General features: G+C 42.1%; 1 protein-coding gene across 9 annotated transcripts in view; it reads right to left on the bottom strand.

Annotated features, from left to right (window-relative positions):
* The window catches only part of TRIM2 (tripartite motif containing 2), a 127,910-nt gene that overhangs the window by 58,544 nt on the left and 53,041 nt on the right, over positions 1-16,325 (bottom strand). For 3 of the 9 annotated variants that reach the window (XM_059876109.1, NM_001083735.2, XM_059876111.1), the window contains 1 exon segment: positions 80-261. The exons of 2 other annotated variants lie outside the window; for them this stretch is intronic. In XM_059876109.1, coding sequence (XP_059732092.1) covers positions 80-261 — 182 coding nt within the window. 9 annotated transcript variants of the gene reach the window in all.

Here is a 16,325-nt window from a genome sequence, read left to right on the forward strand (position 1 = left end):
GAAGAATTCTGGACAGCACCCTTTGGCAGGTAGTAGAAAGTCAGTCTGTGAAACCCCTTCTCCGAGCACAGAGGCTTACCTCTCGCAGAAAGTGTGCAGACAGGGGAGAACCTTGGGATTCTTGTACCTTTCCAGGCATATACTGCAAATCAGAAACTGCTTGTCAATCTGGCGCACCACAGGACTGGGGATGTTGGTGGCTTCACTGGCCATCCTAGACCACTGACATGGGGGGCCGGCTGTCTTTGACCCTGCACGCTGCTGCTGTCAGACAGAAAAACCAAAACGGAGACACATGTGATAATCTGCAAATACAAATTAATCATTGCTTCATTTGCTAGGGGCACTACGCTCTGAATATGGGTAGGATTCCTTGTTGTGACCCCGGCGTAACCAACTGGCAGTGTTACAGAGGGTGTACAGTGAGGGGCCCGTTTTGTAAATCAATAAAATAATCATATGTCCACCAGGCAAACAAAACAAATTAGAATAAGGTAGCTTGCTGGGCGACTCACAGATATGGAGAACAAACCAGTGCTTACCAGTGAGGGGAGAGGCTGGGGGGACATATGGATACAGCAATGGGGAAGTGGAGGCTACAAACTATTGGGGGAAAGACAGGCTCAAGGATGTACTGTACAACATGGGAAATGAGCCAATATTTTGGAACCACTGTACATGGCAGTAACCTTTAAAAATTGTATTAAAAATTAAATTGCTACAAGAAAAAAAAAGAGCTATCTTGCTGGATTTCAAAGCAGGGGCAGCTGAAGGGATAGATACTCACATAGCTCTGCCTGTTCACACCTTCAGCCTCGACTATATCCGAATATATATTTATAGTCTTATTAAAATATAGTCTATTATAGTCTATATTAAATAGAATAGTCTTATTAGGATAGAATGTGTTTTCTCAATTATTATACTTGAAGGGGGTCAAAATATGACACCTCCAAATAAGCCACTATGACCTAAGGATTATTTTGAGCTGGAGTCAATTGAGAAATAGCAGATGAAGAAGAGCTCTCTCCCTCTGCCATCTGTCTACAAAGGCAGGGCACCCATTCCCATTTGTAAAGATGCCGGGTATCTTCAATACCAGGAAGAGAAGACGACTCTTAGTCACCAGAGTGGAGTCTGCACAACAGACTTGACTAAACAACCCTTATCCACCATATACATCCTGGTCACCTTCCCACAATTTACTGTCCCTAGGAGTCCAAACTTTTCCTTTGCCTAGCCAATTCTCCACAGTTTATGGTCTTTTACTGAAATAGTATATAAGCTCTTGAGTCTAACTGCCTCTTCTATTCTGTGAAGCTCCTATCAATGTAAAATTTTAAATATTCAATTGATAAAGTTCAATAAAACAAATTTTATCTTGAAAAAAAGAAATATCAATAAATGTGTATATCTTTTTCTTCTGATATCTTTTGCCACTTTAATTCACAGGCTTCAGGTATGAACTTAAGTGTATAGAAGAAAAATGGTTCCTTCCCTATATACTATTAATATGCAGGAATGGAATAATTAGAAGTTTTCAATAAAAATTTTGTATGTAGTTCAAAGCATTTTCTTTACAACTAAAGGTTTATAGGCTTCATACTAATATGTATTTGTCATGAAGCAGGGACAAAGGCTAGAGGCAATCTCTATTATTTTAAGCAGTGTCTGTTGGTGTTCGTGTGGGGGTATCTGAGGGATTGGTGAAGTGAATTAATCCAGAGGAGGTTTCAAAATGTGACAGTTCAGGTCAGCAAAAGAGAATTGGAAGAGGGTAACAAAGAAAGCAGAGGGTTATGAAAGAATAGGGGAGGGTAAAATTATAACATAAAACACAACTCCATTTATCACCTTAAAGAATTTCTGGCTTCTGTCCCACAGGGGTGAACCAAGGCTGGGCTAAAATTCACTTACTAATTGTCTAATATTTGCCAAGGTGTCCACAGCTCCCACCCCAAATCCCAATAAAAATGCTCTATTCAAAAAAAAAGTATGACCCTAGGTGGGAAGTAGGGAAGTACTTATGGATTGTTTAGGCTCAGTTAGGAAGTTTGCCAGAATGCCAAACCCATGACCTTTTCACCCTTTAAACCACTATAAGTCTCCTAGACTTGGGTTTTCAGAAGGCTGTGCTATGGAAGCTTGGTTTACATACATTTTAACTTGATCCAGGACCTGTGTTCACAGAATCAACAATTTCACACTTTCTAAAAGAAATGTTATTTTCCAAATACAAATGGTGTTTCTTCTTTCTCTCTACAAATCAACTTTTAAAAAGGTATGTCAGCTTTTCTGCAGAAATCTATTGGAGAACGGATACAGACATGACACGCCCATTTTCCAGCTCTATGCCTTCTGGGTAAGTTCTCTAAAGAGGATGATTAATAAATAGATGGGGCTCGTAAAAGCACCTGCTGTACAAGTGTCACGTTCCAATGGAACTCACTGCATTAGTTAAACGGCGTAGGTGAGACAGATCTAATTAGCCAGCATTATCTGCTAGACTTGCATAGAATGAAAGTACCAGAGTAGAGAGTGATACCCATTGACTGAATTAAATGCAGCTCTTTTCTCAGGAGCTCAAAGTGCTAGCACATCATCTACTTTTCTTTGACTGCATCCCTAAGATATCCCCAAGAATAGGGAAGGGATGGGTTTGTCTGGCCTTAAGATAAGGAAACCAAAGCCGGGGGTTTAAATGACTTGTCCAAGGTCATCCAGTAAAATCAGTGAATCAGAAAGTTTGGACTGCAAGCTTTCTGCCTTCTGATAAGTTCATGTTACCTAGTCGTAAGCAAGTTTAACACTTTACTGGGGTGTGTGTGTGTGCGTGTGACTTATAAAGATGATAGACTTCTCTTTTCAGCAGCATTTACACTGGAACAATACAGAAGACTGGTTTAGGCCCTGAGCAAGCATGACACACCAAGTGTTCCATATATATACATTTTAAATCATACTATATGGCTGATTCATGTTGAGGTTTGACAGGAAACAACAAAATTCTGTAAAGCAATTACCCTTCAATTAAAAAATAAATACGACTTCCCTGCCGGTCCAAGGGTTAAGATTTTACGCTCCCAATGCAGGGGGCCTCGGTTCAATCCTTGGTGAGGGAACTAGATCTCACATGCTGCAACTGAAGATTCCATGTGTGACCACTAAGACTCAGCGTAGCCAAATAAATTTAAAAGGTTTTTAAATAAATAAATAAAATAAATTAATAAAATTTTAAAAATCATACTAAACTTTTCAGTTAAAATCAGTTAAAAAGAATTTTATTTTGAATAGCTTTTGGAAATGTTCACGCTAAAATGGAGCAGGATCAAATGGCCCTTGCCCCCATCATGTCCTCTGCCTACCTTTTGCCTGCGGAAAACTTTAGTCAAAGAATAAGTTCAATCAGAGAAGTGAGACATGCTGGAACAAAAGAAAACTAAATAATAGTCAAAGAAGACTAAATAATAACAATGTCATTGAGCACAGTCAAGCCAAAGAGCATATTCATTGAAATAATCAGTCATGTTGAATACTGAAGTAAGCAGAAAGAAAACATCAAACTGGATTTTACTCTTTTTTTTAACCTTAAACTTTCAATTTTGGCAAGAAAAAAACATTTGTTCTAATCAAATGATCTATGCTGACTAAATGAAGTTTCCTGAGCAGACATTTTTATTCTCCAAAGAGGAAATAAAAAACATTTCATTCTAATTTTCACTCTAATTCCATGATAATTACTGTAGTGGGTGAGAGGGAGTCTTTGTTAGTATTGTTAATTTATATGGTAAATTAAGTTTATTCATTAACAGTAATTTAAAATCATGACAACATCACAATCAGTCACAAGTGAGCTGATGAAGACTTCTAGATCTTCAGGACTCCCAGAATCAAACAAAAGGTTTCCAACCCCCAAAGAGCTCCAAACCAAGACTTTGCCAAGATAATGATCATTCCCTGAATATAACCGGATAGCCACAGTAGAAAGAAATTTGACTGCTCCTGGAGGGAGAATGTGCTTAGAAAAACGGAGGCACAAAATGCACTCGTAAGCACTGTGGGACGCTTCCAACCATCTGAATATGCACAAGGAGTATCCACGAAACATCTGACAGCCTTTCTCCATCAAAGTATCTGGGCACAACTGCAGATTCTGGTCTCCTTGGATTAGAAAAGCTGTAAATACTTACTGGGTTTCCCTGGTGGCTCAGGGGTAAAGAATCTGCCTGCAATGCAGGAGCCATGGGAGACAAGGGTTCGACCCCTGGGTCAGGAAGATCCCCTGGAGGAGGGCATGACAACTCACTCCAGTATTCTTACCTGAAAAATCCCATGGACAGAGGAGCCTGGCGGGCTACAGTCCATAGCGTCCCAAGGAGTTGGAGATAACTGAAGTGACTTAGCACGCACGCATGTAAATACTTATCTAGATTCTCAGCTACTGTCCTTTCCCCTTCTTGGTTTCTGAACTGTCTGAGATCCTTCTTACATACATAACCAGCAGAAATTAAGAGCATGGTAACAAAAATCAGAATACAGAACTACTCTTTAGCTGGGGATCCGCAAGACACACATGAACACACCTGGCTGTGCTCTGTCTCTGCAGGAGCCAGCCTGCTTCAGGATGCAGGAACCAGCAGCATCTGTTCACAGGAGGCCGAGAGAGGAACTGATACGGACGCCAGGGCAGAGCGAGCCATTTTGAAACCACACCAACAGCCAACGTCAGTGTAGTACCGACACGAGCCAGCTGTGAGAGCTCTTGCGTGGGGAGACTAGCTGAGGGTCCTTGCTGGTGGAAAACCAACAGAGCTGCTCACAGCGGGGCTCGCTCCCCACTCAGATCTTTGCTTTAATGTCCCCATCTCAGTCTGCCCACTCTTTAAAACTGATGCCTGCCCCACTCTCCTAGCACTTAGCACCCCCGTCCTTGCTCCATTTTTCTCCCTAGCCCTCTGGTCCCTTTCCAATATAGGGTGCAATGTATTTATTGCAAATATTGCCTCCTGCCCACCCCACCCCCACACTACGACATAAGATTCACAAAGGCAGGGATTTTTATCTGATTGTTCTGCCGTAGTCCCAGCACCCAGAACTGTGCTTGGTACATAGTACACACATTTTAAAAAATCTTTTTAGTTTGTATTGGGGCATAGCCAATTAAGATGTTGTGACAGTTTCAGGTGGACAGCAAAGGGACTCAGCTATACATATACATGCATCCATCACTCCCATGCAGGCTGCCACATAACACTGAGTAGAAGTCCATGTGCTAAACAGTAGGTCCTTGCTGGTTATCCATTTTAAATACAGCTTCTCCATTTTAATATGGAGAAGGAAATGGCAACCCACTCCAGTATTCTTGCCTAGAGAATCCCAGGGATGGAGGAGCCTGGTTGGCTTCCCTCTATGGGGTCGCACAGAGTCGGACACGACTGAAGTGACTTAGCAGCAGCAGCAGAAGCACCAGTGTGTACATGTCCATCACGAACTCCGTAACTATCCTTTCTCCCCATCCTTCCCCCAGCAAGTTAGTTCTCTAAGTCTACGAGTCTCTTGACACATTTTTTAAGTGGACTGAATGAAAGTGTAACACGGGAATAGACTCAGTCCCAGCAGAAAAGAGCAGCACTTGCTAAATTACAAGATGAAGAGCATGGTTATTACCGGGCATTTGAACATTTTCACCTGAAATCAGACATTACCTGTCTTCCCATATAAGTCTAATGATTAGCAACATAAACCATGATCCAGAAGCTAAATATTTAGTGACATATTTGAACACTCTTACAAATGCAGGAAAAGAAATTGAGAACTACTAAAGACACATATGCATGGAAATAAAAAAAATCTAAGAAGGTTGACACATAAATTCCATGTTAGTGGGGGCTTGCCAATTAAACACAGCTTGTGTGGGTAAAAACAATGTAACCATCAGATAACAAAATCCTTGGGCAGAGAAAAATCCTGCCCCAGCATTTTCCTCCCCACATCATCTCTGGTATTTTGCCTGATTCACTTTCTCAAATCTACAACTTGGTGGAAATTACAACCAAATGGAAAAGAAGAATTTGATAGGAGGAGATGAAATGAAAGAAAAATGCCTGCACCCACAATCCCACAGTTGAAACCGTATCTCCCACTCCAAATTACACCACTGAGATCGGAAAACTATCCCAACCCTTTATTTCTGACGGTAGAGTGATGAAGAGTAGGGAGAGAGGATAGAAGAGAAAAACAGACTGAAAACGTCTTCTGGAGAAAGGGAGATTGGTGAAAGCTTGTCTGGCTGGTCTAAGAAACATGGTTGGGAAACAGGTCAAGAATCCTTTGCAAAATCAAATTTTAACATGTGATTTGTGGGTAGGCGGCAGCACATTTGATTATATGTCATCCTAAAGACACTAGACTCCATTTCCATTGTTTAATTTTATGGCATTCCTGGATTATGGCTTCTCTTTGTGGAACTTAAATGAATTTATTTATTAATATAGCTACTTTTTTTTAAATTTTTCTTGGACCAACAACAATGGTGCAGATGTGCTTAAATCGACTTCCCAAGAAGTTAAAAGTCTTCTTTTACATTTATAGGAAGGAGCTCTTGAACCACTGGGATTACCTATAAACTCACAGTAAACTACCTTTTACCTGCCAGAGCAGGTGGTACCTGGAGCTCAAGGTACGGATTAAAATACAATTCAAAAAACAAGGTACTTTTAATTTTTCAAATTTATGAGCATGTTATTATCCACTTGCAATGAAATCTGCATTGTTACTGAGGACTCAACTGGAGGAAAGAAAAGAGGACAATCTTCAGTGAAATTAAAACAGGGTGACCTATTTCCAGTTCAATCAAGCCTCTATCCCAAATGGGCCATTTTGTAAATGAGAAAAGCCAGATGCAGTATCTTTCTTGATGGGAGGAATGTGAGTGTGCGTGGAGGCAGGGCAGGGGGCCTCAGGAAGCCATCGGCTTTAACTTCTGTCTCCAGGGAGGCGTGTGCCCAAGCTTTCCAAGGGTTCTCCTTCCCAGGGTCAGATGTATGACAGCTCCCCTAGACTGCTGAGCTTGACCATATGGAAGCTGATTTTTAAGCCAAGCCCCCAACTTGTGATATGACAGTTATGCCTGTTTCCTCTACCTCTTTCTTTAGTTTGCCAACGTTTGCCATTGCCTTCTTCCTGAAAGTACTCACCTTCCGTAGTCAGTTCTTAAGATCTGCTTTGGGTTTTCAAAGTTCCAGAAGGCTGGGTCTGTGTGATGGGGAGTGTTAAGTCGTCAGGCTAATTGACATTCATCTGACAGTGCCCTGGGACAGTCAGGGTGAGTGGGGTCTCCTCTCCCCACATCCATCACCTTGCCAAGTCTCTTCCCTTGCTTTCCTTGGGGACTACACAAAGAGGCTGAATATTCTGGGGAAAGGCAGAGGGCAGCCAGGGCCCTAAGCCCCAGGAGGTGGGTGAGATTAGCAAGAAAGGGGAAGAGAAATCTATTCTACATCGGAACTTCAACAGACACAGGCGTATATAGCAGCAATACGTTTTTCACCCGGAAGCATATTATTTAAATCTGTTGTTGATTAGAATAAAGGTTTACTTAAACTAATAAGTTTCTAATAATAATAATAAAAGCACTTAGAAGAATGGAATTCTCAATAGAGAATATGAACGCAGAGTGGGTAAAGCAGAAAAGGGGAGCCTGGCAGGTAAAAAGCAGGAATGAATATCTCCTCCAGTGATGTTATTTGAATAATTACATTTGGTTTCTTTTCCCTCAGTATTTGGTCTAATCTGAACCTGCAAATTCTTCGAGGAAGCCTGATCTGGTCAATTCTGATAAACTGCATAATAATGATATTCAAAGAACCCTAATAGAGAACAGATCCTATAAATCTACACTAAAATTCTTATATAAGTAATAAAGGGACACAGATGGTATTAGATTTTTTTTTTTGAAAAGTAATCACGGGTGTGTACAAATGAGAATTTTACCACAATTAGAAGTAACTTGGTCACATTTTTTGAAAGAAAAAAAAATGACTGTAAAAAATTTGTGTCAATTTTTTAAGTTTGGAAGTATTTCTCTCCTATACATCTCAATAATACACATAAATATTTGGCTGAAGTCTTAGTTTTATCAGAGAGGTAATGAAAAAAAAGCACAAGGGAGTCTTAAAAATTAAGCTTAGTTAAATAAATAGCTACATGTTTAGGATTTTTTCTACTTAATAAGAATAGGTAAAAGAAAGTCCTGAGTTTAGAGAAATTAATGTCTAAAGAAATCCAAGTGAAGGACATTTTTACTTTAGTAAGACAAAGAATGAGTATTTTTTTTTACCATATTTCACAAGCAACAAAATCACTCAACTTTTGTTATCATATAAATAAAAAAATTAAGTCATCCCAGGATTATAACATTAACTATGGTGAAAATATGTATAGATTTTATTCTCCATTTAAAAATGTGTGGGTTATATATACGCTGTATTCTTGTTTCTTGAAACAGCACATTCTACCAGAGAACATTTTTACATTCAGCAGTGTTTTAACCTTTCCAATGCCAACCCCTCGTGTCTTTCTAGGAGAAAACTGGAAAGAAACACTTGGAGGTTTAGGAAAGGCCACTATTCACATCTCTGCAACAAAAAGCTGCTTTCTCCACCACGGCACACACGAAACTTCTCATTGTGTGCTCGCTCTGGAGGGGCGTGCATTACTTAACAACACAGTGGGTTAGGAAAGATGCTGCTAAAGCGTCTGTCCAAAAATACTGAAAGGCACCGGGAAACAGGTTCACAGTGGGCAGGAGTGAATCCTAATACTTAAGAAATCGATTGAAGAATCTGGGCAAACAAATGGCTTTCCTTACACAGTCTGATTAAAACAAAGCCGAGAACAAAAAACCACTCACAATTTACTCATGAGGAATAAAACTACTGTAAGATGATCTAAACCAAAGAATTGAACTAATAATTTTTAAAATGCCTCGTTCTGAATCTATGGACCTGTTCCTTAAAGCTGATAGTGAAACCATCTTTTCTTAAGACAGAAATATCATTTGACCTTTGGGTTCAGAAATCTACTAATTAACATTCCATTTTTAATTTAAAATAATAGCCTTCCTACTTGCTCTCCTAATCCCCTGCCCCCCACCCCAATAAGGAATAATGGCAGGGTGGGGCATCGTTGCACAAACAGCTCTTAGATACAAAAATGATGCCTACTGTTTCAGGAAGCAAACCTAAGGTCCAACCCAAGATTTTTTTTTCCCCTTTCTATGTAGTGCTGCCATTGAACTCCACCCAGATTTGAGTCTATTTCAAAGGCAGCAAAAAAAAAAAAAAAAAAAGTCAGAAAAGGCCCCAAATGTTCTCCTGCACATTTTCTGATCATCAATGGCATTCAGAATTCAGAGGGTCGAGTCATGCATTATGAATGACTGGGTTTCCAATGGTAACTGGGAACTGTGGCACTTAACCCCAGGGTTCCCTAACAGAGCACACAGTGGGGGAGGGTCGAATCACACAGTCTCCTCTACCCTGGGGTACCAAGGAAGGAATCCTGCAAATTAAACATTTCATCCCCATTTTTGTACCCAACAGCGAGATGCACAGGGAAAAAAATCTTATATTTAAAATAGGCCTATATACACACTAAAATAAAACTAGTAAAAATAAAGATCCAGTTAGATCACATTAGAAACTTGATAAGAAAAATCTGGCATGATGATCGCCCTATTCTTGCTAATTTGATGCTTTTGTTTAAGCAGAGTGGGTCTCCCTCTGACTGATAGTTACAGAGCATACTACATCACCATTAGAGAGAAGAGAGGGGTAAACGCCAGAACAGAGGCAGCAGGATGAATTAGTTATTCCCCTGGCCTAAGACTAAGCAGCATGAACACCGAGGACCTACCCATTTCTGCAGACAGACTAATGAACGAGGCAAAGAACGACATCTTCCCCCACCTGGCGCTGCAGCCCGCAGCCACCCAAAAGAACAATGCACATTTCTGCTCACGTCTCGAGTCTGGAAGCACCATGCAAAGAGACTGGTTAAAATTCCCTACCATGCAGTGCAGCCATCATCAGCAGCCCAGCATATCTTCTGCTCTATGGAGTGATGTGCCAGCTCATGAACAGAAGAGAGGAAGAGAAAAATGGAGGAGACAAGAGAAGGCTCAGGAAAGTCGGCAGGGACGTTTCTGGGTCATTAACAAGTGGGAGACCCCTTTCGGTATTGAAACCAATCAACCTTTATCTCCCAGGACATCTTTTTCTCACTCAGCGTCTGTTGAAAAGACTGCAGCAGACCAAGCAAGGGATTATGGGATCGGGATGCAGCAGCGAGCTGCAATGAGATTCGTGGGTGGCTTGCGCTCCCCTCTGAGTCAGCAGTCAGCTGTTTCCACGCTCCTGTGCTGGGCCGAGGCACCATCACCAGAACCGGGCTGCACGGTTACCAGGGGGAGGACTGTCTGTGCACAGCTCCCTGCGCTCGCAGCCGACAGGCTTACTAACCGGAGAGAGGGTGTGCCGCTAAGTAAGCAAAAGGGGATGCAGTGGCCAAAGATCCCAGGAAGAAATTAGGCACGCGGGAGCTCAGTAGGAAAAGTTCGAATTTAGAAGACTGTTTGGGTGGAGTGTGAGAGCACAAACTCACTTCCCTTAGTAAGGAAAAAAAAAATCTATTTCCTTAGATTTTTTAACTAGCTTGAAACACCAATGCAAGTTTTTTTTAAAATGCAAAACAGCCCAGTTCAACAAGGCTCTACTTTTTCCTTTTTGGTCTTACCCAGGAAAGGGTCTATAAAATACAGTTCCTCAAAGTCAAATCATGCAAATGATATTTCTCTGTTTTTTGTTGTTCTAATCATTCAGAAAAAAATCATGTAAGTCAATATTTATTTCAGGGGGCCAACAGAACCTTTTGTTTTTCTGATGACGCCAAAGTTCTCAAAGGTTAGAAACTTGTCAAACTTGACATATTAACATAACTCCTCTATCAGGTCATTTAACTGATCCTGAAAAGGCTTTGGTAACAAAAATGACCAGCAAGAAGCCACATAAAAAGTTAGGTCTTCATATTACAAACAATACTTTAGAATATAAAAATCCTATATATCAGAATGGAATCCATAATCATTCCCTTTCTATAGCAATGGAGCAGGGAAAGAAATGCATTGCTTTCTATTCCTTGGTTAGTTACTAGTTTAAAAGTAGACACTAATTATTTTATTTAAATGATAAAAACTGAATTTGCATGTTTAATAATATTAATATTCATTAAATCCTTTCCATGTAATCAGGCATTGCAGCAAGCCCGGTGAAGGGGCACTCATCTCTGCAGAGGGGCAGGAGGGGAAGGTCACAAAGAATTTGGTGAACTTGACAAATCCAGAAAAATGCAGAGACATGCCCAAATTGGCGTAGTACACAGTTCTCAAAAGCTCAGGTTAACACCTGCTTTAGAAGTTCTGTTTTTTAACAGCTTTATTGAGATATAATTCACATACTACACAATTCACCCACTTCAAGTGTACAGTTTTCATCATTTAAAAGTCTACAAACAATAAATGCAAGAGAGGGAGTAAAGAAAAAGCAACTCTCCAGCACTGCTGCTGAGAATGCAAACTGGTATAGCCACTATGGAGAACAGTACGGATACTCCTTAAAAAACTAAAAATAGTGTTGCCATATGCTCCTGCAATCCTGCTTTTGAGCATTGATCTGGAGAAAACTCTAGTTTGAAAAGATACATGCACCCCAATGTTCACAGCGGCACTGCTGACAACAGCCAAGACGTGGAAACAGCCTAAACGCCCATCGACAGGCAAATGGGTAGAGATGTGGTAACTATATACACATACATGCACCACAGAACATACTCAGCTATGAAAGGAAGGAATAGTGTCCTTAGCAGCAACATGGATGGACCCAGAGATGAACTACTAAGTGAAATCAACCAGATAGAGACAAGCATCATGTGATGTTGTTAGGGGAAGCACACTGATCGAAACCGCCCACCCTGGCCAGGCACCATAGTAACCATTTGCATGAGCTGTTTTATGACAGGAGATCCTGATAAGGAATACGGAACTAATAAGCCACCACCAACTGGAAGAGTTCGGGAAAGGTCGAAAGGAGACATCGCGTGTCCGTCCACTTCCCAGAATCCCTCTCGCTAGCATCCATCTTGGCTGAGCGATGCGTGCGCCACCAGGAAAGACTCTGAATTAGAATGATTGGCCAAAGACCACCTGGAAATTAATCCCATCACCATAAATCCAGACATTGAGAGCCACGTGGCAGAGCAGTTCTCCTGGTTTCCCTTACTCTACTGCTTTCCCCCTGGGTGCCCTTTCCCAATAAAATCTCTTGCTCTGTCAGCACATGTCTCTCCTCGGGCAATTCATTTCCCAGCGTTAGACAAGAGCCCAATTTCAGGCCCTGGAAGGGGTCCGCCTTCCTGCAACAATATCACTTATACATAGAATCTAAAAAAAAGATACAAATAAACTTATTCACAAAACAGAAAGAGACTCACAGACACAGGAAACAAACTTATGGTTACCAAAGGAGAGATAAATTAGGACTCTGAGATTAGCAGATACACATACAATTCTATATATTAGCAGATAGAAAATAGTTAAACAACAAGGTCCTACTGTATGGCACAGCAACTATATTCAACATCTTGTAATGAAGTATAATGGAAAAGAATCTGAAAAAAGTATAATTGAATCACTTTGCAGTACACTGGAAACTTAACACAACACTATAAATCAACTATACCTCAATTAAAAAAAAGTTTTTTAAAGCTGTTCCCTTTAGCTATTACTCCCTACTTTCCCATCCCCCACAGTCCTAAGCAGCCACTCATCTACTTTTTGTCTCTATCTGTTCAGTTCAGTCGCTCAGTCACGTGCGACTCTTTGTGACCCCATGGATTGCAGCACACCAGGCTTCCTTGTCCATCACCAACTCCCAGAGCTTGCTCAAATTCATGTCCATCGAGTTGGTCATGCCGTCCAATTAAACCGTCCTCTGTCGTCCCCTTCTCCTGCCTTCAGTCTTTTGTCCCTACAGATTTCCCTATTCTGGCCTGTTACACAAATGGGATCATATAATAAATATATGGGGAAACAGTGCAAACAGTGTCAGACTTTATTTTTCTGGGCTCCAAAATCACTGCAGATGGTGACTGCAGCCATGAAATTAAAAGACGCTTACTCCTTGGAAGGAACGTTATGACCAACCTAGATAGCATATTCAAAAGCAGAGACATTACTTTGCCAACAAAGGTTCGTCTAGTCAAGGCTATGGTTTTTCCTGTGGTCGTGTATGGATGTGAGTTGGACTGTGAAGAAGGCTGAGCGCCGAAGAATTGATGCTTTTGAACTGTGGTGTTGGAGAAGACTCTTGAGAGTCCCTTGGACTGCAAGGAGATCCAACCAGGCCATTCTGAAGGAGATCAGCCCTGGGATTTCTTTGGAAGGAGTGATGCTAAAGCTGAAGCTCCAGTACTTTGGCCACCTCATGCGAAGAGTTGACTCATTGGAAAAGACTCTGATGCTGGGAGGGATTGGGGGCAGGAGGAGAAGGGGACGACAGAGGATGAGATGGCTGGATGGCATCACTGACTCGCTGGACGTTGAGTCTGAGTAAACTCCAGGAGTCGGTAATGGACAGGGAGGCCTGGCGTGCTGCGATTCATGGGGTCGCAAAGAGTCGGACATGACTGAGCAACTGATCTGATCTGATCTGAATAATGTTGATCTAGGGGTCTGGCTTACTTCACTTACAGAACAGTTCCAAGGTCCATCCATGTGGCTTGTATCAGTACTTCATTCTTTCATACGGCTGAAAAATATTCCATTGTACAGATAAGCAGATGGATATTTTGTTTACGGACATTTGGGCTGTTTCAACTTTTTGGCTGTTATAAATAATGTTGCTATAAACATTCATATATGCTGCTGCTGCTGCTAAGTCGCTTCAGTAGTGTCCAATTCTGTGCGACCCCACAGACGGCAGCCCACCAGGCTCCCCCGTCCCTGGGATTCTCCAGGCAAGAACACTGGAGTGGGTTGCCATTTCCTTCTCCAATGCATGAAAGTGAAAAGTGAAAGTGAAGTTGCTGAGTCGTGTCCGACTCCTAGCATCCCCATGGACTGCAGCCTACCAGTCTCCTCCATCCATGGGATGTTCCAGGCAAGAGTACTGGAGTGGGTTGCCATTGCCTTCTCCGATAAACATTCATATATAGGTGTTTGCTAGAAGTTTACAATTTAATTAGAACCCACTCTGGTAACTAAAGGCAGGCACATCCCACGCCAAAGCCACAACGTCTTTTTCCTAAGACAGGCTATCACAACAGTCCCTGACTTCTTAAGACAGGCCTCTCCTCTCCTCTTGTGTTTCTGATGAAATTTACTGACCATGATGAATCCAGTAGCCAAATTCATCGAAATCTAGTCCTCCCCTCTGACATCATTTCTTCTGACCCCTCCACTCAACCCAAACTGTGGGGCATACACTTGGAGTGAGTCTCTGTTCTCACAGGACGGTGAAAAAGTGGGAGAGATCCTTGGTCTTGTTGCCTGGCTTGCAGTCAGAGAAGCTTCACCTACTCACTCAATCACTGAATGTCTAGCATGTGCCAGGCATTGAGCAGGCTCTGAGGATACAGAGACGGACAGAACGGTGGCTCAGCCTTCAGGAAGATCACAGCTCAGAGTGGGAGATAGATGAGTAAGCAGACAATTGCAGTTGGGAATGGTAAGTCCTTGACTAGTGGTTTGTTTAGAAACCACTATAGAAAGAAACTACAGATTCTTTCTGGGTTGGAGTTGCATTGAGACCTTCTGCAGCCAGAGGGTAAAGCCCCAGGAGCAGAGATGAGCCCGAGATCCTTGTGAGTCTGCTGCGTGCCATGCGGACTTCGGGGTGCTGTCTCATCTCTCCCCAGTGTTTCCCTCCAGTTGAATAGACGTTAGAGAGCTAACTGTCCTCAGCCAGTTGGACTGCGGTCACTCAGGAAGTATACAGACAGTGCACACGTGTAAGACACGAGAGGTGCTAATAGAACTGGGCTTGGCAGGACCCTGGGAGATAGAGAACTGAAATTTACTGATGGATTACGTGTCAGGTTCAATTCAAAGTCCTTTGTGTACAGTCTACTTATCTCCAATCAAGGACATCTCTGCTAGAACATAAACTTCTTAGGATGGCATTTAGGGCCATTTATGATCTGCCCTCTGCCTTCCACATTTTTTTTTCCTTGTTGTAGCCTTCCCAGTGACACTCTGGTTCCTAAGTCATGCCACCATGTGTTTTTAAGCAGAATTTCTCAACCAGGGAAGGGCACCGATCCCCCTAATGGAGCGCTGGGGTATGCATTCAGGAATGGGAAGGGGCATTTTTGACTGTCCTACTGATTATGTGTCTGGGGCCTGGGGGTGGGGAGATACTACTGAGGTTTAGTGCCTGAGGCAGGATGCCTGCCATCCCCCAGCACACGGGAGGGTCTCCTACAAGTATCTCTGTCCCCTCACTCTGCTGAAACCAATGCAAGAAACATACTGCTTGTTCTGAGAGGAACGCGCAAGCTCTTCTGACTCCTCTCCTGGGTTAACTCCTTCAAGTCCTCCAGAACCCCACAAAGACAGCCGCATTTTAGGAAGGATTCCCTGTGGCTCCTTCCATCCCAGACCCTCCCATCCCCATGTGGACTGGATGTCTGCTCATGAGCTCCACAGCATCCCTTGCTGGAAATTACTGCCAGCTCCATCTCTTACCTCTAACCCCACAGCCCCTATGCAGTGCCTGTCACATAGCAATCAGCCAGGAAGCAGATGTGCAGTGACAGAGCCCTACAAACGGATGAGTGATACAGCATCATGGAAAGGTTCTGCTCATCTCAGAGCTGGAAAATAGATGGATCAGACACCATTATGGAAAGGCAATTCTTCGCACCTGCTTTGTGGTTTAGAATTTAGAAAGCACCTTCATAATACAAAGCAAAGCAAACCCAGAGACAGAATTTAACAGGGAAGGACAAATCTGACTCCATATTGGATCTGTTTTTTTTGCTTTAACTTTTGTATTCTATTGCCTTTGCTCTAAGTTAAGAAGGCTGTCTACAGGCCTGAAATATACAGGATGGCCCTCTCTCAAGGTTCTGGCCTTTAAAAGTATAACACGTTTCCATTCATATAAGATAAAAAGTTGCAGAACAGAGAATAATGTCTTTTAGGAGGTTTACAGGAACATTTTGACTGGATAGCTGCAAGAACAAAGGATTCCGGCACCAAAAGGTTTGCT

The sequence above is a fragment of the Bos taurus genome, chromosome 17, assembly GCF_002263795.3.
Source record: "Bos taurus isolate L1 Dominette 01449 registration number 42190680 breed Hereford chromosome 17, ARS-UCD2.0, whole genome shotgun sequence".
Classification (NCBI taxonomy): domain Eukaryota; kingdom Metazoa; phylum Chordata; class Mammalia; order Artiodactyla; family Bovidae; genus Bos; species Bos taurus.